At 49.4% G+C, this 25,706-nt stretch overlaps 1 protein-coding gene across 3 annotated transcripts in view; it reads left to right on the top strand.

The window, feature by feature from the left end:
- Positions 1–25,706, top strand: part of clasp2 (cytoplasmic linker associated protein 2) — a 64,096-nt gene that overhangs the window by 19,422 nt on the left and 18,968 nt on the right. For 2 of the 3 annotated variants that reach the window (XM_084455341.1, XM_084455343.1), the window contains exons 7-20: positions 121–191; positions 10,353–10,499; positions 15,151–15,227; positions 15,365–15,457; positions 16,310–16,455; positions 17,202–17,337; positions 17,438–17,508; positions 17,853–17,912; positions 18,161–18,238; positions 18,739–18,906; positions 19,019–19,059; positions 19,378–19,530; positions 21,144–21,248; positions 24,113–24,280. In XM_084455341.1, coding sequence (XP_084311467.1) covers positions 121–191; positions 10,353–10,499; positions 15,151–15,227; positions 15,365–15,457; positions 16,310–16,455; positions 17,202–17,337; positions 17,438–17,508; positions 17,853–17,912; positions 18,161–18,238; positions 18,739–18,906; positions 19,019–19,059; positions 19,378–19,530; positions 21,144–21,248; positions 24,113–24,280 — 1,514 coding nt within the window. Of the gene's footprint in view, positions 1–120; positions 192–2,161; positions 2,292–10,352; positions 10,500–15,150; positions 15,228–15,364; positions 15,458–16,309; positions 16,456–17,201; positions 17,338–17,437; positions 17,509–17,852; positions 17,913–18,160; positions 18,239–18,738; positions 18,907–19,018; positions 19,060–19,377; positions 19,531–21,143; positions 21,249–24,112; positions 24,281–25,706 lie in introns of those variants that run through there. The other variant, XM_084455342.1, reaches the window with a different exon arrangement.

The raw sequence follows: 25,706 nt of genomic DNA, 5'->3' as shown, positions 1-25,706 counted from the left end.
GTGCGTGTGCGTGTGTGCGTGCGTGCGTGTGTGTGTGCGTGTGTGCATTTGATGACGTATTATCTCATTTTGCTTGTGTCCTCCTAACCTCGTCTGTCTCTCCCTCGTCTCTCCCTCCAGGTTGCAGACGATATTCGGACGGTTTGATGAAGCTCTGAATTCTGGGAACATGGCTCTTAGCCCGGGTCACGGTCAGTCCTCCTCTACTCTGCTCTCTTGATCCCCTGCTTCTGTCGTCTGTTCTGTTTCTTTATCCCTCTGTTCCTCCTGGTCAGTGCTACGTCGAGTCTCAGCTGTGTCCAGTCAGCGCTGTTGTGCTTTGTCGAGTGAGTCAGTGCTGTGTTGAGTCAGTGCTGTGTCGTGTCTGTGCTCTGTCGAGTCTGCCCTGTGTTCAGTCAGTGCTCTGTGGACTCGAGTCTCTGCTGTGTCGAGTCAGTGCTGTCGAGTCTCTGCTGTGTTCAGTCAGTGCTGTCGAATGCGCTGTGTTCAGTCAGTGCTGTCGAGTAGTGCTGTGTTCAGTCAGTGCTCTGTGGACTCGAGTCTCTGCTGTGTCGAGTCAGTGCTGTCGAGTCTCTGCTGTGTTCAGCCAGTGCTGTGTCGAGTCTCTGCTGTGTTCAGTCAGTGCTGTGTCGAGTCTGCTGTGTTCAGTCAGTGCTGTGTCGAGTCTCTGCTGTGTTCAGTCAGTGCTGTGTCGAGTCTCTGCTGTGTTCAGTCAGTGCTGTGTCGAGTCTCTGCTGTGTTCAGTCAGTGCTGTGTCGAGTCTGCTGTGTTCAGTCAGTGCTGTGTCGAGTCTCTGCTGTGTTCAGTCAGTGCTGTGTCGAGTCTCTGCTGTGTTCAGTCAGTGCTGTGTCGAGTCTCTGCTGTGTTCAGTCAGTGCTGTGTCGAGTAGTGCTGTCAGCGCTGTGTCACCAGCGATCTCTGTCATCATGTCGCAGTGTGAGAGACTGAGTTAGTGTGGAATAGAAACACAGGGAATATGCAGCAGGCTTCAGAGGCATGTACTGTAGGCACACTGTGGCTGGAAGGTCTGTCAGAAGAGCCAGTAGGATTAGTGTGGTCTTTAAAATGTAATTGTGGCGTTGAGTGTCCAGCCCCAGACCTCATCTGTGCTCCCTGTTGACCATGACACTAACCTGGTCTCTGCTCCTGGGCCTGGCTGGGAATGTGTGTTTGCCCGGTAGTCAGGAGACGTAGCGGGTTAGCGACATAGCGTTTCATAGCGGGTTATTGTGTTTTAGACTAATAGGACTATACCAGTTTATATAACAGTTTGCCTGTAGTTTTGTGACAGTCTTTGGTTTGGTAGTAATGCATATATGAATATTTGGCATGGCAGTTATGAATGGCATGCTGGTGTATATTGTATAGCTCAGCCAGTATTGCTGCGGTCTGTTTACTGTGTGTTTACTTGCTGTTTAGCTAGAGAGAGAGAGAGAGCGCTTAGGGGGTTGGGAGGTGGGGGGGTTGTTGCTATGATACCGTCTCCGGTGGCACCAGTTGGGGGTGGCTGGGGATTTAACTCTCGGTTGCCTTACTGGGAGACACACACGCGCACACACACAGTTAGGAGGCAATGGGTGCAGCAAGAGTGAACAAGAGAGTCCAGAATCATGGCTGCTTACTCGTCTCTCATCCCTGCGTCGTGTGTTTTTGGCGTCCAGTAATCTCGGCTTCTGGCTGCTGACAGTGACAAACCTACAAGACCATGGAAGGTCAGTGACATCATCACACTGGGGCAGGTGTGTGCGTGTGTGTGTTTTTTGTGGGTCACTAAAGAAGCTAGGCTTGTGTTTGTCCTCCAAACACTCAGTAGTCGCACCCAGACTTCGACCTTACTGGACAGACTACAAACACACACCGCCTCTCTCTCTCTCTCTCTCTCTCTCTCTCTCTCTCTCCCTCTCCCTCTCCCTCTCTCGCTCTCTCGCACAAACTCTTCAGTGGCTCTCATTTTGAGGGTTCAACACAGCTGTTGCTGAGAGGGGAAGGGAGAGAGAGAAAAGGAGGGAGAGAGGGAGGGCTGGATAGGAGGGAGGGAAGAGAGGAGGGAGGGAGAGAGAGAGAGAGAGAGAGAGAGGAGGGAGGGAGCACTGAAAGAGATCTGCAGTAGCCGGGTCACAGAGCTGTGCCTGTCACTGCCTCTCACTGATCCAGCGTGACAGGGAGAGAGGGAGGAGGGGAGAGAGAGAGAGAGAGAAGGAGCCACGAAGAGGAGAGAAGGAGTAAGAAGTGAGAAGAGAGTTTTTGCTCATTATTGACTGTTGCTATGGTGGTCGGGGACAAGGGAGATGGTAAGTGTCGTGTGTGTGTGTGCGTGTGTGTGTGTGTGTGCGCGCATGTGTGCGTGTGTCACTCTACATGATTTTGCGTGTGTAATGGCATCTTGTTTATGCGAGGGATACACAGGCATATGGTGGGGAGTGAGAGCTTATGGTGTGTTAGTCCAGGAGGTCTAAGTGCTCCATATCTCATCTGAGAGTCCGAACTCATGAATGCATCTAAATCAGTACATTTTCTATCGTTGTTCGTGAGTCTTGATGCTGCTCAGTTTTCATAGTCCTGCTTTATATCCTTATCTGCTTTATTTCATTGAGGATTTGTTTCATTACATATTCAATACCTGTTTTTCTCCTCTGGTCCCCCTCCTCTCTCTCTCTCTCTCTCTCTCTCTCTCTCTCTCTCTCGCGCGTGCTCTTTCTTTCTCTCTTTCTCTTTCTCTCTCTCTCTCTTTCTCTCTCTCTCTCTTTCTCTCTCTCTCTCTCTCTTTCTCTCTTTCCTTTTCTTTCTTTTGCATTCTCTCTCTCTTGTTCGTACTTTAGTAGGTCAGGTGTGTTTTGTCATCCTGGCAGGTAGGACAGTGTGTGTGTTGGTGTGTGGGTGTGTGTGTGGGTGGGTGGGTATTAATTAAGACTGTTGGCAGGGGAGGGATGGAGTTTTAGCCTGCCCTTGATCTAACACAGATTTGAACCACCATCAACAACCTTGAGCAAAGTATGTCAGTGCAGCTGGCCTCTATGTTCATTTCTACGTTATCTCTTTCTGAGCTTTGTATATGTGCAAAACACACACACACACACACACATGTTACATTGGCTGGTTAGGATTGCTAATGGTGACACACACGCACACGCACACACTCAGACATGGTCATTCTGCCTCAGTGCATCTCTGTCTCTGCAGAGGAAACGGTGACCCCGTTTCCAGGCTTGCCTGGTTTCCATGGCTAAGCTTTCATGTTGGTGTTGTGGTTGATCTCTTCCCCAGGCCCGGGAGCAGATAGGCTCATGTTGGTGTTGTGGTTGATCTCTTCCCCAGGCCCGGGAGCAGATAGGCTCATGTTGGCGTGGTTGATCTCTTCCCCAGGCCCGGGAGCGGATAGGCTCATGTTGGTGTTGTGGTTGATCTCTTCCCCAGGCCCGGGAGCAGATAGGCTCATGTTGGTGTTTGCTTTTTGACGCTGTGTCTCTTCTACAACAGTGTGCTTCTGTAAAGAATCTAATTTCCTCTGAGCTGGAACTGGAACAGCCTGGCCCATATTAAAGAGCGTTGCCCCCCATCCTCCCACAACCCTATTCCTCCCGTCCTCATCCATCCCTCATCCATCCCTCATCCATCCCTCATCTAGTCTGACAGGACTCCTCCGTCTAGGCCGGCCCTCCTCTCTCCTCCTGTTCTAGGTATTCATCTCTGTGCAGCTACAGGAAAACGGCCCGAGAGAAACGGCCATGTCTGTTTGTTTGTTGAGCTGGTGTGATGTGTGGGATCTGTTCTTTTTTCCCTCCACAGCTGCTACTGTGTGTGTGTGTGTGTGTGATTGTTAGGGATATTCAAATTAATTTAGTAGTTCGAACGATATTCGAATTTAAATTTTTTTGAAAGATTTTTCATGAATATAACAGCCTAATAAAATAATCCTTGACTGTAATATTGTACTGTGAACACTGTTACCCCTCGCTGAGGTGTTTTTGACAGCGCGGGAAATGAACGTTTCGTGCATGAACACGATTCGCTGCATAATTTTGTGTGTGTGTGTGTGTGTGTGATGTGTGATGTGTGATGTGTGATGTGTGCGCGCTGCACCGGGACAAGTCAGTCTGCGTGAAGTGGATCTATGTTTGTTAGTTGTGATGTGTCACACAGTGGAAATATGTGATTTATATGCATGTACTTGTGCTGCTAAACACAGATTACCTGAAGAATGTTTGTGGCACACACACACACACACACACACACACACACAGACAGATGCATTGAACACTATACAGAAGGGCCTCTTGTCTCAGTTTGAATCCATCTTGTTATGCTGCTTACCTAATGTTCCAGACATATGTCATGCTTCACAAGAGCATGCCACTCTGACACAGCACACACACACACACACACTCACTCACTCACTCACTCACTCACTCTTACGCCTTACGTACACACTGACCTCTGTGTAGTTCACACTGTCTCTTAAACATAACCCACACACTCTCATTCTCAGCGCTGACTGAGTCGCACAGCCTTTGTTTATGTTTTGATGACAGCGACAGAGACCAGTGCTGCCCCCCGGTGGACGGACTGTGGCACAGACACAGTTGATGTTTGGCAAGGTGCAAAGGATAAATGTGTTTGGGGCTTGACTGGTTTCACCTCCCCCTGCGCCCCAGCTTTTCTGTGAGTGCGTGCGTGTGTACTTGTACATTGTGTACTGGTGTGAGTGCGTGTCTCGCGTGTATGGATTATGCTGTGTTTACCCTCTGGCCTGGGAATAACTCTGGGATTATTCCCACGTGGATTAGGGACTCAGAAGCGTGTGTATGGCGCTGCTTGTCGTGTGTGCGTGAGAAAGGATTATATTTCATTGTTTAAGATCTGGGAGGTCATATTGAATGTTGGTCGAGTCATTACACGCTTCGTGCTTTTGCTGCAGCCAGTGGTGTATGGCTGAACAGGTGTTGGCTTGGATTTAATTCAAAATAGGGGCTGTGTGAAGGTTCCGGAACTTCCGGTGCTAAGAGACAGCTGTTGATGACATCATACAGCCGGCTACTACTCCCAGTACACCAAGGCCCTGTCACTAGACTTGGTTTTAGAATGCGTTTTGGACGATCAGATCACAAGTGGACAGCGAGACACATCGTCGTTTACACCTTTGTCTAGCATGCGACTCCAAATGTGTCCAGCTGACCACTTGTGTTCATATAGTAACCATAGTAACTCACTCACTCCTGCCTGCGTGCTGTTCATGTAAACAAATCAATAATCAGTCGGTTTGACTTCGGTCAGATTCAAAAAAGTGCGCATGAAAGCAACTGAAGATGTTTGAAGAACTAATGTGCATAATGGGACTATTCCAACTGTTTCAGTTGATGGGACAAGCCATTTGCGACTTGCAGAAGTGCGCAGGATAAGGCGAAAAAGAAGAAATATTCTCCTGCATTGATGACGCGTTTTCCTGTTACGTCTCTACGTCGGGGACTCATCAGGACGCATTAGCGCTTAGACTAAAGATATAGATTAGATTATAAAGATATATATTTAGACTAAAGATATAGATTAGATTATAAAGATATATATTTAGACTAAAGATATGTGGTCAAATACGTCCCAAACCAAATGGTTTGAGTAAATGCGTCACAATGCGTTTTGGGGGCCGTTTACACTTGTAAGCGCTGTCCGCTTGTGATCTGATCGCCCAAAACGCATTTTAAAACCAAGTCTAAACAGGGTCTAAGATGGTAGTGGTGGTAGGTGTGTCTTAAAACCCGGTCTCGGCCGATCACAGCCAATAGCGAACCTGCAACAAGTAGCACGCTTATCGGGATATGGCATATGGGAAATCACGAAGAGCTGTTTAAAGTATCTAGCTTTTCTTCTTTTCTTAGATCTACATGGGAGTGATACTGTCTTTCTTCTCTTTCATTCCCTCCTTCTCTCTCTTTTTCTCTCTCTCCAGTATCTCTCCATCTGAAATAAAGGGAATCTCTGGCAGGAGTTTCCATGGCAACAGTGAGAGAAAGAAGCTCCAGTGTTCTCCAAAGACTGTGTGCGTGTGCGTGCGCGCATGTGTGTCTTTTTTGCTATCTGGTACCTCTGGTGCTGCAGATAATCAGTCCTGATGGACCATCAGGGTTGGGCTCCATTCCATCTGAAAGTCAACTAGGCCTAATTAATTGAATCCTCCTGTTGAATCAGATACTGTATTGTTGGTTTGATTTCCTGATATGTGTTTCCTGGTGTGTGTGTGTGTGTGTGTGTGTCTGTGTGGGATGGTTTTTGCTTGCTGCCGTAGTCTATTCCCCTGAGCCTATGGTCTCTACAGGTCACCATGGTAACAGCCTGTGCAGTCTGTTCACCATGAACGATCCCCTGCCCCCTTCCGTCCATCTCTCTCTCGCTCTCTCTCTCTCAATATTGGTCTCTCTGCGTTCTCTCTATCCGTCTCTCTGTCTCATGGGTGTCTTTGCTCGGTCTTTGACAGCATACACGCCCTCCCAAGGGGGGAGACAGGAGAAAAGCTGTAGATGATAATCACGCTAACGATGCTAATCAATGCTAATCAACGTTAATACAGCCAACCAACCAACAGACTGGTACAAACAGCACTGTTAGCACCCTTAGCTAATGATAAGCATCTCCCTAACGTGATACATCCATCCATTCATAATCCTCATAGAAAAACACTACTCCATGGCTTTGGCCTCGGTTTGGTTTCGCATGCGTTATGGTGTCTTAAAGCTGCAGTATGTAGGCTTTTCATGAGATTTTAAGCATTTAAATATAGCTATGTTGTCTATCAATCAAGAGGGATACGTGATTGAGCTCCTCTGTGAAAACTGTCTTTGTAGACTGCTGTTTGACTAATTATTATAATTTGTTTTTGGGTCTACAGAGCGCATAAAAAATGTTTAAAAAAAAAAGACGCTTGGAGGCGTGGCCACACCGTGTTCAAAGCGTGCATGCGTGCTGAGATCCAATCAAGGGGCATTCTTCTATGGCCCCATGGGTACCCAAATCCAACCTGATGCGTCAGATGGTTTGTTTTGCATAACCATCTGAGAACTCTCCGTTGGAAACTGTTTGGAAAAGGGTGGGCACTTTCAAAACTACTTGGCAGGTGATTGGATGAACCATCTGTCTATCACCGTCTATCATGCACTAACTTGAACCGCTCCTCGCTGTCATCAGCCCGCCCAGCACGGCTGTTTGTATTTCAAATTCCTTAGAACCTATTGGCGAGATTATTTTCTGATCTGGCACAAACGGATCTCTATGGAGAGTATCCAAACTGATTTGCAAGAGAAACAGAATGTGAGCTCGCGATATCAGGATGGTCTCACAAGGCCGCTCATCCGTTGGGACATGCTGGCTCACAGTGCGGTCTCTAACGCCTCTAACTCACCAGTCGCGCAAGCGCAACAGACGCTGTTTGCGCGAGTGGATTCTGAGCGGAACCGAACCCACCGGATGCTGGTTCAGGGCGCACACCCGACAGTGCGCTTTAGCACCGTGTGTTGTTTCTGTAAAACTCAGCAGTTAGATCATATAACTCTCTTCGTTTTTCCACTTCAATGATCAGTCTGATGTCATCCATGTCTTCTGGGTGAAAGTAGTTAGCTACTGACTGACGGATTTGTTGACAGCGTGTTGTCACTTCTGATTAGATGGTAGGATGCAAGCATGTGGAGATGATATTGGTGCTTTGATTATATAATAATAGTAGGTTGAAAAACATGTAGTGATCTGATTAATATATTTTAAATATCCAATGTATTTCTATGAGATTGCACATGCGCGGAAAATTCTCACTCCGGTGAGAACGGCAGCATTCCTTTAACATGGGAGCTGAAGTGAAGCGCAGCAGTGCGCTTTGCGCTTCCGCGACTGGTGAGTTCGAGGCGTTACCCAAACCCACAAACCGTGGGACAGAATTTAACTTGGCAGACTAAATTGTCCCTTGTTGCTAGCTCGAAGCTAGCTCATAGCAAGCTCATAGTGCAGAAGTTAAATACTGCATATTAAAAGGCCTGGCCACCCATCCTTAAATAGCTCTGCCCATTATCATTTATTCTCTGGATTTAATTTGAATTATGGAGTGAATGAAAACTTTGCAGTGAAATTACAATTCAGTATTGAGTTGTCAGGCGAGTGTCTTAAGGATCTTCGGCTAACACAGCTAAACATCACTGAACACAGCGGGCTCTCTCATTAACCCAGCCCGGCTCCCTGGCTTTCGACCTCTGACCCTAACACGCTGATGAAGATGTTCCTGTTCTGGTTGAGAAACACGGATGTCACGCAGCTGTTAATGTAGACTGCTGGTCTGTGTGTGTTGTGTTGGGGGGACTGCTGGGGAAGTGTGTGTGTGTGTGTGTGTGTGTGTGTGTGTGTGTGTGTGTGTGTGTGTGTGTGTGTGTGTGTGTGTGTGTGTGTGTGTGTGTGTGTGTGTGTGTGTGTGTGTGTGTGTGTGTGTGTGTGTGTGTGTGTGTGTGTGTGTGTGTGTGTGTGTGTGTGTGTGTGTTTCAAGGAGCAGGTTTCAGCTGGAGGGTGTGGTTTTGTTCCCTCCTGTCCCGTTTCTCCCTAATCTGTCCATCACCCCCTCCTTCCTCATCACCTCCTCCTTCATCGTCACCTCCTCCTTCATCACCTCCATCTTCATCACCACCTCCTTTCTCCTCACCTCCTGTGTATGTGTGGCTAGCGAGGTTTTGTCATGTGAGCGTTAGTTAAGTTACAAATAACAATGTGTGTGTGTCGTGTTACGTAGTCAATGATAATACGATTAGGTTAGCCACTCTGGCAGTGCAGAGAACCTTGTTAATATTCCAGGGTTGTCCCCCCCCCCGCCCACACACACACACACACACACACACAGTCCTGCCTCCGTACTGGCTGCTACCCAATGATGTCATGCCTCTTCTGATTGGCTGTCTGGATGCAGAGGGGAGGTGGGGAGCTGTGAGGGAGAGTGAGAGGACGGCTGAAAGAGAAAGGGAGGAGGAAAGACGGAGAGAGAGAATGGCAGTGGTTTGGGTGGAGGGTTTTTCAGGTGGCAGTGTGAGGAGCGTGTGTAGCACCGGCTCTGGTGTGTGGTGTATACGTGTGTGAGGCGTGTGTGTGGGGTGTGTTTTGGGGTACGGGTTGAAGAAAAGGGGGGGAGGACGCCCCCGAAACCACGCCCTCCAGGAGGCATGAGGCGTCTCATCTGCCAACGCATCTGTGACTGTGAGTGCAGGGGTGGGCCCTGTGTGTGTGTGTGTGTCTGTCTGTGTGTGTGTGTGTGTGTGTGTGTGTGTGTCTGTGTGTGTGTGCGCGTGTGTCATTTGTTTTTGTGAACGTATGCCTGTCTTTCCATTTCTTTGTCTTTATGCAGGATCCTACAGCAGAGCTGGGTGCTTCTGTATTAGTATGAGTCAGAATGCATGCCGTAGATACAGTAGGTGTGTGTTGCAACTAGGGATGTTTTATGTTATTCAGTGCATGTATGCTTGTATGCATGTGTATTGACATTTTTGGTCATGGTCTACATTGCCCTGATCTGGTACGGTATACACGAGTAAGTGTGTGTGTGTGTGTGTGTGTGTGGTTGATGTATGAGTGGAACGGTTGGGCGCGGTGGCTTTGGCGCATTTCTCCGCACTGCACGGCGGTTGTCACAGCGACAGGAGTACGGGACTCCATTCCACTTTCATCTCGGCCGCCTACTGTAGCTGGAAGCGTGTCTGTGTGTCTTCGTGTGTGTGTGTGTGTGTATGTGTGTGTGTGTGTGTGTGTGTGTGCTTCCACAACACGCATACAAACGCTGGTCGATCAAGGTGCCACGGCCGAAGCCTGGACACAGAGAGCGCTACCACTGCTAGCATGCTAACATCCTCCTGTCGCTGGAGAGTTCTCGTCAGTGGACGTGTGTGGGTGGATATCTTTATTGGCAGGTCCTCGCGTGTGTGTGTGTGTGTGTGTGTGTGTGTGTGAGAGAGAGAGAGAGAGAGCATTTTAGAGGTCAGTGAGTCTATATTGCCTATCCAAGCTGCTTTACCTTCTGGGCTAAAGGCCGCCTCCTGATTCTAATTAGTATTGATTAATGATGGTGACCGAGCTCTGGCCAGAAGACTTTCTCTTCGTCCACCATCACTCTTTTTTCCTGCTCTGTTTTTCTACCTTTTCTTCCTGGTCATCGTCTTTTTTTTATTTTTTTATTTATTTATTTATTTTTTACAGCCCTCTGATTGACGTTAGACTTTTTCAAAGTGTTGCAATAGTGCAAACGTAGTACAATTCTGAACTAAGACTGTCTCCCTCGCCTTGCAAACTACTTCTCAGGACGCTAACTCTCCCTCCCTCCATCTTTCTCTCCCTCCCTCCCTCAGACCGTAGTTTTGACGGAGATGACGACAGCGTTGACGGGAGCCGACCGTCCTCAGCCCAGGCCGCCTTCAAGGTCCCCAAAGTCCCCAAGAAGCCCACAGAGTCCTCCTCGGCTCGCAGGCCCAGCGCCACAGGGGTGGGCAAGATGGGTAAGAACGTACACACACACGGCGCACACACACATATCCCAGAGAAACACACACACACACACACACACACATATCACAGAGAAACACACACACACACACACACATCTCAGAGAAACACACACATACACATATCCCAGAGAAACACACACACATATCCCAGAGAAACACACACACACACGCACACACACATATCCCAGAGAAACACACACATACACATATCCCAGAGAAACACACACACACACACAGAAGACTCTTAAGCCGGGTTTACATACAACACCCGAGATGAGAAGCTTTCCCATAAGATTCGACATGTTAAGTCTTGGGGGGGAGGGGAGGGGGAGGGGGGGGGGGGTTGTTCTAAAACTGCTGAAAACCGTCTGGGCTGTGGTGTGTGAACTCTGTTAGACTAGTCTGGGCTGTGGTGTGTGAACCCGGTGTTAGACTAGTCTGGGCTGTGGTGTGTGAACTCTGTGTTGGACTAGTCTGGGCTGTGGTGTGTGAACCCGGTGTTGGACTAGTCTGGGCTGTGGTGTGTGAACCCGGTGTTAGACTAGTCTGGGCTGTGGTGTGTGAACTCTGTGTTAGACTAGTCTGGGCTGTGGTGTGTGAACTCTGTGTTAGACTAGTCTGGGCTGTGGTGTGTGAACCCGGTGTTAGACTAGTCTGGGCTGTGGTGTGTGAACCCGGTGTTGGACTAGTCTGGGCTGTGGTGTGTGAACCCGGTGTTAGACTAGTCTGGGCTGTGGTGTGTGAACCCGGTGTTAGACTAGTCTGGGCTGTGGTGTGTGAACCCGGTGTTGGACTAGTCTGGGCTGTGGTGTGTGAACTCTGTGTTAGACTAGTCTGGGCTGTGGTGTGTGAACCCGGTGTTAGACCAGTCTGGGCTGTGGTGTGTGAACCCGGTGTTGGACTAGTCTGGGCTGTGGTGTGTGAACCCAGTGTTGGACTAGTCTGTCGCAGAAGGAAACTAGAGAAGCCAGAGGAAGCAGCGCTCCCTCCATGTTATTTTGAGTACTGGCGGATTCTCATGAGTGAGACACTTTTCTTGTCGGGGAGGGGGGGGGGGGTTGTTCTAAAACTGCTGAAAACCGTCTGGGCTGTGGTGTGTGAACTCTGTTAGACTAGTCTGGGCTGTGGTGTGTGAACCCGGTGTTAGACTAGTCTGGGCTGTGGTGTGTGAACTCTGTGTTGGACTAGTCTGGGCTGTGGTGTGTGAACCCGGTGTTGGACTAGTCTGGGCTGTGGTGTGTGAACCCGGTGTTAGACTAGTCTGGGCTGTGGTGTGTGAACTCTGTGTTAGACTAGTCTGGGCTGTGGTGTGTGAACTCTGTGTTAGACTAGTCTGGGCTGTGGTGTGTGAACCCGGTGTTAGACTAGTCTGGGCTGTGGTGTGTGAACCCGGTGTTGGACTAGTCTGGGCTGTGGTGTGTGAACCCGGTGTTAGACTAGTCTGGGCTGTGGTGTGTGAACCCGGTGTTAGACTAGTCTGGGCTGTGGTGTGTGAACCCGGTGTTGGACTAGTCTGGGCTGTGGTGTGTGAACTCTGTGTTAGACTAGTCTGGGCTGTGGTGTGTGAACCCGGTGTTAGACCAGTCTGGGCTGTGGTGTGTGAACCCGGTGTTGGACTAGTCTGGGCTGTGGTGTGTGAACCCAGTGTTGGACTAGTCTGTCGCAGAAGGAAACTAGAGAAGCCAGAGGAAGCAGCGCTCCCTCCATGTTATTTTGAGTACTGGCGGATTCTCATGAGTGAGACACTTTTCTTGTCGTTAACCTCATCATATCTGGGTTTGGTTGGTGACGCCTTTATAATCTGATACATAACTTCAGTACAACATCAGACAGTCAGCTCCTCTTTGGATCCTCCCCCTCTCCCTCTCTCTCTCTCTCTCTCTCTCTCTCTCTCTCTTTCTTTCTTTTTCTTTTCTGGCCTTGACTCAGCAGGGTCAGTTCAAGACAGAGAAGGTTTCGTCTTTGCTGCCTTTTATCTGTCTCCCTCTCTGTCTCTCTCTCTCTGTCTGTCTCTCTCTGTCTGTCTCTCTCTCTGTCTGTCTGTCTCTCTCTCTGTCTGTCTCTCTCTGTCTCTCTCTCTCTCTGTATTGATCCCCCTCTCTCTTTCTCGACCAGAGGAAGGAGGGAGCCATGTTTCCATGACCAGGAAGTCGATTCAGGGCTGGTGTGTCAGATCAGATGTATCCATAACAGTCCTGGCTGAGCACCACTGCACAATGTACACACACACACACACTTAATACACACTCACCCTCACAAACACATACACACACACTCAATACACACTCACCCTCACAAACACATACACAAACACTCAATACACACTCAATACACACTCACCCTCACAAACACACACACACACACTCAATACACACTCACCCTCACAAACACATACACACACACTCAATACACACTCAGCCTCACAAACACATACACACCCACTCAATACACACTCACCCTCACAAACACATACACACACACTCAATACACACTCAGCCTCACAAACACATACACACCCACTCAATACACACTCACCCTCACAAACACATACACACACACTCAATACACACTCACCCACAGACACACACAGTATACACACACACACACTCAATACACACTCACCCTCACAAACACATACACACACACTCAATACACACTCACCCACAGACACACACAGTATACACACACACACACACACTCAATACACACTCACCCTCACGCACACAGACACACACACTATTACACACACATTCACCCTCACGCACAGAGACACACAATATAAACGCACATGCACACACACTCAATACACACTCACCCTCACGCACGGACACATACAGTACAGTACACAAAACACCCACAAACAGTAGTGTGTGTGTCAGACAGTCTGTGACATTTCCGGTATTGTGCTCTGACTGGAGGAAAAATAACACTGTTTTGTTGCTGAAATGTCTTTGAGACCATCGGCTGCAGGTCCAGCTGACACAAAATGACGAGTGACCTTCCGGACCCCTTTGAAGGTTAACCAGGAGCCCGTACCTCGGTCTCTGGGGTTTGACATTCTGGGTTGTGTACTCTACATGGCCAGCCGAGGGTCACCCAGATACGGTCATGTAGCACAGGGACAGGGCAGCCATGAAGGGCCTTGACGATGTCCCGCCCCCCAGGGCTCTGTGCCGTTTGAACACCGTCTCCTTCAACCCGATTGGATCAGAAATATTATTGTTTGGGTATTCTAGCCGGGTGGATAAGCACCGTTGTTTGTCTATGCCTATCACTGTGTTCATTAGCATTCAAATGAGCACGCTCAACACAGACTCAGTCCACACACTCAACGCACCCAGTCCACACACTCAACGCAGACTCCGCCCCAGACAGAGCGAGCGTGACAGAGGGAGAGAGAGATGAGGACAGAAGATAAGCTGGGCAATTAGCTCGGGGAGACGCTGAGAGAGAGAGCGGAGCGGAGGCGGCCTTAGTGCCTCATGGCGGGTCTGGATTAGCTTTGTCCTGAAGACGGCCTCGGCGCCCGGCAGAAATGCACAGCGCCCGTAACTGCAGACGGAAGGACACCGGGAGCTGAGCTGGGGACCGTGCTTAGAGCCATCTCCATCAGTCACTACACACACGCCCACACACACGCCCACACACACGCCCACACACACATCCAGCCTGTGGTCTTTAGAAAGAGCCTGGCGTCATCTCTCCCGCAGCTGAAGGACCCGGCGCTGGACGGAGCGCGTTCTTTTGTCTGGAAGAGGAGGGAGAGAAAGGCCAAGCAGGCTAGCAGTTAGAGATCAGTCATTGATTCCCACACAGCTCGCTCTCTGTCTGTCTCTCTGTATGTCTCTCTCTGTCTCTCTCTCTCTGTCTCTCTCTCTCTCTGACCCAGCTGTCTGACTGAGGCGGGCTGTAATGGAAACAAGCCCAGGGGTAGGAGAGGAAGGTTAGGTTTCCACCGATCGCTCTCCTTCCTCTCCTGTCCTCTCCTCCTCTCTCCTTCCTCTCCTGTCCTCTCCTCTCCTCCCCTCTCCTCCTCTCTCCTTCCTCTCCTCCCCTCTCCTTCCTCTCCTCCCCTCTCCTCCCCTCTCCTTCCTCGCCTGTCCTCTCCTCCCCTCTCCTTCCTCGCCTGTCCTCTCCTCCCCTCTCCTGTCCTCTCCTCCTCTCCTTCCTCTCCTTCCTCTCCTCCCCTCTCCTTCCTCTCCTGTCCTCTCCTCCCCTCTCCTTCCTCTCCTCCCCTCCCCTCTTCTGTCCTCTCCTTCCTCTCCTGTCCTCTCCTCCTCCCCTTATTTCTTTACCCCACATCTCCCCTGTTTCCCTCATCATTCCTTCTCATCTTCCATCCCTCCCATCCCCTCCCTCCCTCTCTCCTGTGAAGGGGTGTGGTTTAGAGCTTCCTGCTTCAGCAGCGCCGGCCCCCTGGGGGCTGTGATTGGCAGGCCTGTTACCGACAGGAAGTCCATTAGCTAGCGATGCAGCATGGGAGAACGAAAGCTGTGTGTTGTCGGGTAGAGAGAGAGAATTGGAGTTATATCAGAGGTATATCAATGGTTGAATTACGTACCCGCGCGCGTGTTTTTCAGAAACACACACACACACACACACACACACTCACTCACCACTGTGTTCTGTTCCCCATCTCCAGGAGCATCAAAGGAAGGTACTGGTGGCATTGATGAGGAAGACTTCATCAAAGCCTTCACTGATGTCCCTACAGTCCAGGTAACACACACACACGCGCGCACACACAGCTTTCTTGCTTATGGCGTTGCTCCAAATTGATTTGTTGGGGTGCATTTTGCCTATGCATAGTCTCTCTCTCTCTCTCTCTCTCTCTCCATCTCTCTCTCTTTCTCTAGATCTACTCTTCTCGGGATCTGGAGGACAACCTAAATAAAATCCGTGAGATCTGCTCCGATGACAAACACGACTGGGACCAGAGAGCATTAGCTGTGAGTTGCCTAGTACACACTACTACTCCCTAACTACTAGTGTACTAATACTCAGATAGGTACAGACAACTTTGCTAATAAACATTTTTCCCCAAAAATTACAAACGCCAAAATGATAACCAAAAAATGACCAATCTTCTTCTGCGTTTGTGCCCTGGGTGGTGCGCATGTGTGGGCGGAACGGTTTTAGAAAACAAACGTTGATACGTTTTTTTTTACAAAAATAAAAAAAAAGAAGCTCATTAGCAGCGCTGAGCTTTCAGAACCCACCATCCATGTTCGCGAAACCCTCAAGCAGCTGTGAGCACCTTTAAGCCTAATTTATACTCAGTCGAAAAGTGTTGTACGACAAATGTCTGTTCACAGAAAAAAAATTCCGACTGACATTTAGCATTTATACTTCAGCGAAGTGTCTGATCAGCGCCATGGTAACTTGCAGATGCGTGACTGATTGATCCATGGCAACGAACGTGCCTTCTATCTAGCTATCCAATCACAGCTGTGCGACGAAAGTGACGGTGTCTGCGACATTAGAAAGTTTGGTAGGTGCAAGACACCCCTGTTCGACACAAAAGTGGTCGACGGTGACATCATTTCTGTCTGTCGACACTTTCAAAACGACTGTAGCTACGGAGAGTGTTAGCTCGTCCGCCGTTACGGTAACCGCACCCAAAGGACTGAAAGGAGTTACCTACACACACTAACCCCTACAACACATGCTTGACTAGTGCACGGTTGACACTCGACTTAACCCAAACCCTTGGAAGTTAACATGGATCCCGATTGGTCGAGCTTCTCTTTGCCTTCCTCTCTGTGATTGGCTGTTCCTGCCGTCTCGTCTAACCTCTGCAGATGAAGAAAATCCGCTCGTTGCTCGTTGCCGGAGCGACGGAGTACGACTGTTTCTACCAGCACCTGCGTCTGTTGGACGGGGCGTTCAAGCTCTCGGCCAAAGACCTGCGCTCCCAGGTGGTACGAGAGGTCTGCATCACTGTAGCGTAAGTACCCCACACCGCCTGAGTGTCTGGGAGAGGGTGGCTGCGTTCCGAATCGCATACTACCCTACTATATAGTATGCCAAAACAGGATGTAGTATGTCCCAATACATAGTATGCCACATGCAGTATGGCAAAAATACCAGGATGTCCTACTACATCCGGTCGTATTTTGCAGTATGCAAGCCAGCAGGCTTTTCTGGCTATTCTGACCCACAATCCTGTGCGCAGCGGAAATGTGCATCACGTGCGAGTCGTGACAGCTGTAGACGAATGTCGCGTTATGGACAGCGACGGATGTGGGCAAATTTCAAGGCGCAATGTTATCACAAGGTAGTATGTCCCAATTGGATGCCTACGGCTTGCAAAGTACGTACTTTCTAAGGGCAGCTGTAGTAGGTACTGGTAGTAAGAAGTAGAAGTATGCGATTCGGAACGCAGCCCCAGTATTTGGGCGTAGTGGTAAAATGGTATTGGGTGGACTGCAGTTACATAGTGCTTTTATCCAAAGCGCTTTACAATGAAGGCCTCTCATTCACCCATTCACACACACATTCACACACCAGTGGCAGCAGCTGCCATGCCAGGTGCTAGCCTGCTCATTGGGAGCATTTTGGGGTTCAGTGTCTTTGCCTGAAGGACACTTCGTCATCAGGAGGAGGTGGGATTCGAACCACCAACCTTACGGTCACTGGACCTGGTCTACCTCCTGGAGTGCGGTGTATTCATCTCTGTGTGTGTGTGTGTAGCCACCTGTCCACCATTCTGGGAAACAAGTTTGACCACGGAGCGGAGGCCATCGTTCCCGTCCTCTTCAACCTCATCCCCAACTGTGCCAAAGTCATGGCCCAGTCCGGAGTGTCTGCCATACGTTTCATCATAAGGGTGGGTAGGAAACGCACACACACACACACACACACACACACACACACACACACACACACACACGTGAGTGTATACTAATGTTTTCTCCCTCTCCACCCAGCACACCCACGTACCCAGACTGATCCCTCTCATTACCAGTAACTGCACCTGCAAGTCTGTGGCAGTGAGGAGGTGAGGAAGAAGATGATGATGATGATTATGATGATGGGTTACATAGGAATCCAGTCTGATGATGGTGGTAAAAAAAAAACATGATGGTGGTGATGACAATGGTGATGGTGATGGTAGTGAGGATGATGATGATGGTGGTGGTGGTGATGATGATGATGATGATGATGATGATGGTGGTGGTGGTGATAATGATGGTAGTGATGGTGGTGATGATGATGAGGGTGGTGGTGGTGATGATGATGATGATGATGATGGTGGTGGTGGTGATGATGATGATGATGATGATAGTGGTGGTGGTGATGATTATGGTGGTAATGGTGATGATGGTGATTCCTCTCTTCCAGGCGCTGTTATGATTTCCTGGATCTCCTGCTGCAGGAGTGGCAGACTCATTCTCTGGAGAGGTCAGTAGTGCCGACAACCGCAGCGACTGTGTTCTAGTCAACAGCAGCAGCAGCAGTGCGCTGTATATGCGTTATGTGCTGTTTATGTGTTGTTTGTGTGTTGTTTGTGTTGTTTATGCGTTGTTTATGTGTTGTTTATGCGTTGTTTATGTGTTTATGCGTTGTTTGTGTTTATGCATTTGTGTTTATGCGTTGTTTATGCGTTGTTTATGCACTGTGAACATGGCGGGTGTCTGTCCTCTCCGCAGGCACACGTCAGTGATGGTGGAGAGCATCAAGAAGGGCATCCGAGATGCAGACGCAGAGGCCAGAGTGGAAGCCCGCAAGTAAGACACACACACACCGCGCATGCACACACACACACACACGGACATACACGTTCAGAAACACACACACACACACACACTTAAATCATGTGAATGAGTGTCACCGTAACATCAGTCTCTCTCCTCTATTCCTCCTTCTCTCTATTTGGGGGTCTCTATCTATCTCTGCATCTCTCTCTATCTCTGCTCCTCCCTCGCTCCTCCCTCTCTCCTCTATCTGTCTCTATCTGTCTCTATCTCTATTCCTCTCTCTGCTCTTCCCTTCCTCCCTCTCTCTCTCCCTCTCGCCTCCCCTCTCTCTCCCTCCCTCTATCTCTCTCTGTCCCTCTCTCTCCCTCCCTCTCTCTCTCTCCCTCCCTCTCTCTCCCTCTCTCCCTCTCTCCCTCTCTCCCTCTCTCCCTCTCTCTCTCTCTCTCCCTCCCTCCCTCCCTCTCTCTCTCTCTCCCTCTCTCTCTCTCTCTCTTTCTCTCTCTCTCTCCCTCTCTCTCTCTCTCTCTCAGGGCGTACTGGGGCCTTAGGAACCACTTCCCTGCTGAGGCGGACTCCCTCTTTAACTCCCTGGAGTCGTCCTATCAGAGGAGCCTGCAGTCGAGTCTGCGCAGCTCTGGCAGCGTGGCCTCCCTGCCTCAGAGCGACCGCTCCTCCTCCTCCTCCCAGGAGAGCCTCAAGTAAAACCTCCCTCAGTCCCTCAGCCGGAGCCCTTCTATTTATGTTGTTGTTGTTGTTTGTGTGTGGCTGTTTTGTTTATACTTTTTTTGGTCTTTTTTTCTTTACCCTCAGTCGCCCTCTGTCGTCTAAATGGTCAGCTCCCCCAGGGAGAGGTGAGTCACGCGCACCAGCAAGTACACACATGCGCGCGCACACACACACACACACACACACGCGACTGCCTGTGTCCAGCGCTGCACAGTGAGTATATGTGGATATCTGATGTATGTTTGTATTTTATCACACACACATACAGCTATGTGTGTCGCTAGATGGCTGTGGTTGTACATATGATGTGGCAAGTACTTGTTGCTGTTGTTGTTGCTGTTGTTGGTGTTTGTGTATCAGTAGTGCTTGCATGTGTGTGTGATGTTTGTGTCGTCTCCCCCGGCTCCTCCCCCGGCTCCTCCCCTGACTCCTCCCCCTCTCAGTGTCCGCTGGCTCAAAGGGCGGGCCGTCAGCCGCCTCCCTGCAGCGTTCCCGTAGCGACGTCGACGTTAACGCGGCAGCGGTCGCTAAGCACCGGCACGTCGGTCAGGCCGGGGGGGCGGGGAGACTGCCTCCCGGCTCCTACTCCTCACTGGGTAAGGGACCTGTCAATCAAGCTGATAATCAGTCAGACGTCTGTGTATATAATGGCAGACAGCTGACAAGCAGTTTGACTCCCTGATCACTCAAAAAAAGTGTTACAGATCAAATATTGGAGTGTGTGTGTGCGTGTGCGTGCGCCCTGTCGTGTGTGCGAGTGAGAGTGTTAGGCTTCATAACTAACGGTTTAGAATCCCCTGTTCTGGTATTATCAAAGGCGTGCAGGAGAAGTCTCTTCGTTTTGGACCAATCAGAGGTCCTGCTGTCTGTAGGGATGGATCCCTTTGGGTCAGAGAACAGCCTCCAGAACCCTCCCAGTTAGCTGATGCATGTCTGTCTCTTTCACACACACACACACACACACACACTCTTCCTCCCCAACTCTCACGGTGCTGCGCAATATGAATGATCCTCTACAGGAGCTCAACACTGGCTGCCTCTCCCCTGTCCCCTTCCCTTCTCCCCTCCTCTCCTCTCTCTTCCTCTCCTCTCCCATTCTCTCCCCTCCTCTCCACTACTCTGTCTGTTTCTGCCTGCTGCCTGTAGGTGTGTGGTCTGTATGTGTTTCTGAATCGATGTGTGTATTCGTGGCGGCTTTGTCTTGCGTGTATGTGTGTGTAGGACCACGTGCACGATTGTGTGTCAGAACGGTTCTCTCACTAAGACAGGCCCTTGTAAAACTCTGCTCTATCTCTCTCTCCTCTGACCTTCCTCCCATCTCTGCACTCGTCTCTTCTCTCTCTCTCTCTCTCTCTTCTCTCTCTCTTCTCTCTCTCTCTCTTCTCTCTCTCTCTTCTCTCTCTCTTCTCTCTCTCTCCCTGCCTCTAAAGATGATGCCTCTGATAAAGCGGATGGTAAGATCATCTCCCGTCTGCTTCAGCCCCCCCACCCCTGCTCAGACCACCTCACGCTTCACTCTCTTTTATTTCTTCTCTTTCGTTCTCTCCCTCCCTCCATAGTGTGTTCTGGGGGCTAGCCACCATTGTGGTCTGTAACCACAGCGCCCTCTGCTGTTTGTCTCTCATAACGACCCTCATCTCATATGCCATTCCATAATAGCTCAGGCTACAGATAGATTAAAACTCCCAAATGTTCAGGGAAGTAATAAATGAAATATCATTTTTAGGATCAGTGTCATTCCTGTGTACAGCATATATAGAGGTGTGTGTGTGTGTGTGTGTGTGTGTGTGTGTGTGTGTGTGTGTGTGTGTGTGTGTATGTGTGTGTGTGTGTGTGTGTGTGTGTGTGGTTTGAGGTTGGTGGTCAGAGGTTTGACTTACACCTCTCCCTCCCTCCCTCTTTGTCTGTAGGGACCAGGTCAGACAATGGTAAGAGATGTGTGTGTTGGGTGTGAGTATGAATGGGTATGTAGACTAGTGTTAAGCAGTAGAGCTCAATAGTAACACTTAGGAGGCTGGGCTTGCTTCATCCCATTCCAATCTGTGTGCGTGTGCGTGCGCGTGCGCGTGTGCGCGTGCGTGCGTGAGAGGCTGGAGTAGTTTGTCGATGCAAACGGGAGGAGTGATTCTGTACGCTGGCGCTTTTCTGGAACGTGCATCACGTCTCACGTCTCGAGTGCGTCCTAACGGCTTTGACCTCTGACCCACAGGGCGCCTGCGCACCAAGCAGCCCCTCTCCACGGCCAGCAGCGGAGTGGCTGCCCCGGTGGACTCGCGAGGACGCAGCCGAACAAAGATGGTGTCCCAGTCGCAACGTACGTAACCACCAGCTGACACAGCCCAGTGACACAACTTCTCCTCACAAACACTTCTCTATGTGTGATGATGACGCCATGTCACAAAACACCACCTCCCTCTTAAACACACGCGCACACACACAACTGTGCACTGCTGTGTGCGTGGTTATACACACTCATTACGCACACACACACACTTTGTGGAGTTGTGCTGTAAGCTGTGCTCGTCATCTAACAGTGACAGTAAAGGTCCCTGCAAATGTTTTTGTGCCTTCAGGTTCCGACGAATCAGATTGCACGCCAGGTATAATGTTTGTACATGAGAGTGAGGGAGAGAGAGAGAGTGTGTGTGCGTGCGTGTGTGCGCAGGCGTGCGTGTGTGTGTGTGTGTGTGTATTTTCTGTAGTGGGAAGGTTGAACACTTGCTGTCACATTGTTTTTTTATATATGTGCGTGGTGGCGTGTGTGTCTGCATGCATTGTTGTCTCATCACTGAGGGTGGTGTGTCCTGGCGTGAAGACTCCATTTCTGCTGCTTCAGGTCAGCTTTGGCCGTCAATAGAATGACGCAGATGTAACACCGCAACAGCATAACACACCTAGCTGCTATTGTGTTGAAGGTGTTAGCGGACCTAGAAGATAAGGTAAGGTGTGTGTGAGAGAGGGAGAGAGAGAGAGAGAGAGGGGGCTGTGATTAGCTCAGCTCTCAGCTTGCGTTTGCACAGTACATAGTTCAGTCCTGAATAATCTCCCTGTATTATTTTGTTTTACATCAATAAAACCTCAAAGTTCACACAAACCTTTTGGCACGTTTGATATTGAAATTGATGTTGTGTGAGCCTTGTCCACACCGATTGGATGGCTGGTTGCGGACTACCCATATGAACCAGTGAAACACCAGGATGAGTCCGTCGCTCAGCTCACACGCTCAGGTCAGGGGTCACACGGGTTTAGTTCTGTGATCAGGAGTTCACGTCTGATCTGAAAGAACAGTTTCCAAGAAAGAGATTAAGAGAAGGAGAAAAAAGAAAGAAAGAGAGAGAGCAGCTGGGTGGAGAGTTCTTCGTAAGGGATTTGGAGGTGTGTGTGTGTGTGTGTGTGTCCGTGCGTGCGTGCGTGCGTGTGTGTGATAGCATATGCACTTCTCAGGCATTCTTATTTTCCTCCATGGTGACCTGGCCTTGCCCTCGTTCCATCAGCTCTGGTGTCACACATCAACCAGCTACATCATCAACGTTCTTCTGTTCCTCATCCCCGGCCGGCTCGGTCCGTCTGCGTGGTCCGTGTTTCAGCGACGCCTCAGTTCTTACTCATCTGTTTTTCATTTCCAGTATTAACAGTTCAATATTTATTTTCTGTAAAGCGTCGTTGTTTTTGGCCCCCTGCCCTCGTTCTCTTGGTCTGGACCAATGGGACGCTCCCGTCATTGCTGCTTTGCGCTGTATGTTCTAACTCCCACAAGGCTCTGTGCTTTTAACTACCCATAATTCATCTGGTTTTTAACCTGCTGTTCCTTCCCCTGCCTCCGCTCCCCCACCACCAATACCAATGGGCTTACGGCTCCTCCCCCCTACAATCCTGCCTTCTTATTGGCTCAGGATCTCAGTCTGCTACCCCAGTTGGTGGTAAGATTCTTACAGTACTACCTTTCACCCCCCCCCCCCCCCCCCTCCTCATCCATCCACTCCACTCCCGCCCCCATCCACACTGGTCACCTGAAACTCCACCCACTCTTTGGCTGAAGCATGCTGGGACTTGTAGGCACAGACTCAAAACGGCTTTCTACACCCTCTTACCTGCACTGCTGCTGCTAGGGGCCTGAGTCTCCCTGCTCTGGGTGTGTGCGCTGCTGTAGGGCTGTCAGCACTTAGAGAGACCAGCAGGTAGACAGGGGGAATCCTGGGAAAGGGATTCGGAATTCCTGAAGAGAGAGAAAAAGACCAGGATGACATGAGAGAGATGGATGGAGAGAGGGAAAGACACCCCAGAGAGAGAGAGAGAGAGAGAAAATATGAGAGAGAGAGAATATGAGGGAGAGAGTGAATATGAGAGAGTAAGCCAGAAAGAGATGCCAAAGAACAGTGCAAAAGATGGATGGAAAAATGAACCCCAGAGGTATTGTGGTCAGACAGATTTGACTGTAGGGAGCAGAGAGACAGAGGTCCTGCTGAAACAAGCCCCTCGTCCACTGCCTTCCTCCTGCACGCCACTGGGTGACAGAGACTCTGAACTTCACCTTTGGTGATGTTTGTGATAGAATCTTAAGGGTGTGTGAGAGAGGAGAGAGAGAGAGAGAGAGAGAGAGCATTGTTTTTGAAATGAGTGTGAACAGGTGTGTTGTGTGTGTTCAGGTGATTGTGAGTTAGATCAGTGTGATAAGTTTCAGTGACGTGGGGAACGCCATGTCCTCTCACTCATATTGGTCACAGTGTTTGGGTTCTCCGTGGTTCTTCCCTAGTCCCTCCACGCATCTCATTCTCAGCACCCATAGAGCTTCTCCTTAGGTGTCGGCCTCTGTGTGTTTTTGACCAAGTAGGTCCGTGTGACGTAGTGTGACACATTGTATTGTATAGGGCTGAGAGGAGGGGATAGCCACCACTGAATTGAAACGCTTTCCAAAATGGCCGCCCAAAATCTCCCTCAAACCCTCCCAGATCCCCTACTCCTGAGCCCTGTGTGAAAACAACAAGCTTGCCTATTCTGAAAACAACAAGCTTACTTATTATCATTGGGTTCATTGTTGACTCTGAAATTCACTGTTTTATAACGGTCATCCTTCTCTCCTATTTTCTCTCTTTTTCTCGTCCTTTCTCTCTTTTTCTCCCTCTCTGTCTTTCTTTCTCCCTCTCTCCCCTTTCTCTCTCTCCCCCCCCCACCCTCCAGCGGGCAGTAGGAGTGGATCACCAGGGCGTGTCCTGACCAGTACGGCCCTGAGCACGGTGAGCTCGGGGGCCCAGAGGGTGCTGGCCGGGGCGGGCGGGGCCAGGCGCAGCCGCATCCCCCGCAGCCAGGGCTGCTCGCGAGACTCCTCCCCCACGCGCCTGTCCGTCGGTGAGTATGCCCCACGGTCATAACATCATCATGTCCATCATCGTTTAACATTTACCCCCTCCCCAGTCCTGCCTTCCTTAAAAGAAACACACTAACAAGTAAACAAAAACAAACGCCAGCCCTTTCAGAACCTCCGTTCCTGTAACTTTTATTTGAGCGTTTCGGTCACATTAGACCATCAGGTTACAATGAATCACAATGTCAGACAAACAAATTACAGAGTCAATGTTAAAAAAAAAAGACCAGCGAATATATAGGAAACATACATCTGGATAGGCCAATTTAGGGGTGTCAAATCTGTCCCACTGGCTGTATGCAATGCAACAGTCGATTAGGGGAACAGCCATCACCAAATAAGGACAACCGGTCACATAAATTACCAAATAAGGACATCCAGCCACATAAAACACCAAATACAGACTTGTTTTTACAATAATCACAATTATATTTATACAATATCGACTACCGTAATTTCCGGACTATAAAGCACACCTGAATATAAGCCGCACCTGCTACATTTAGGGAAAAAAGCAAATGTGTACATATACAAGCCGCACTGGACTATAAGCCGCAGGTGTTTTAATATTTAATTACCATATATAAGGGTTCGTGCACAGAGGGGATTATCGGGAAAGAGATGGCTGTTTGGGGAAGCTTCCATTTTATTAACAATTTTCCATTTTTATTTCAACAAACAAGTTGCATATTTGCATAACTTATTCAAGTGTTACCATTTAGTGCAATAGTACGGAACATTTACTGTGCTGTGTAAACTGTACTGTATCACATAGCGTTTCAGACACAAACTTTCACATGTTTAACAGCATTCGAAACGTGTACACTCACTGTGCAGAAATAATACCGTAAACGGTGCACTCCCAGCGCACGTCCCGGCTTTCTTTTTTTTCTTCCTTTTTAAAAGTTTGTTTTCCATAATGAGGGTTTGTGCATGAAAACTTCCTTTGCGCAAACTGTCGCTCTCGTAATGTCTGTCTTGCTCTCGTTCTGTCTCTCGTACTGCATTTGGTTCCACATTTGCTTTCGGTGTTCGCGCGAACTGCCTGTCTAACACACTTTTCTGGCCTCCGACCTTTCCTGCTGGAGCCCGCCGCTTAAAGGTGGGGGACGTGGACCGGCCATAGAGATAGGTTTAGAAGGTCCCCTAGTGGCCGTTAGCTGTAAAAATCCATAGATTAGCCGCACCGTAGTATAGGCCGCAGGGTTCAAAGCATGGGGGGAAAGTTGCGGCTTATAGTCCGGAAATGACGGTACCCAAAACTGTGTAGGCTGCCTCAAATGCCTCTAGGTCGTATATCGGTTAACACGTACATATAACTACTCAGTGTAATTTTGAGTATAAATAAAGCCTGAATGAATGAATGAATATAAATATATACAATTAGCCCCTTTCAGTAATCAGTGAATT

The sequence above is a fragment of the Borostomias antarcticus genome (genome assembly GCF_949987555.1).
Source record: "Borostomias antarcticus genome assembly, chromosome: 21".
Classification (NCBI taxonomy): Eukaryota; Metazoa; Chordata; class Actinopteri; order Stomiiformes; family Stomiidae; genus Borostomias; species Borostomias antarcticus.
This window is presented reverse-complemented; position numbering and strand designations above follow the sequence as displayed.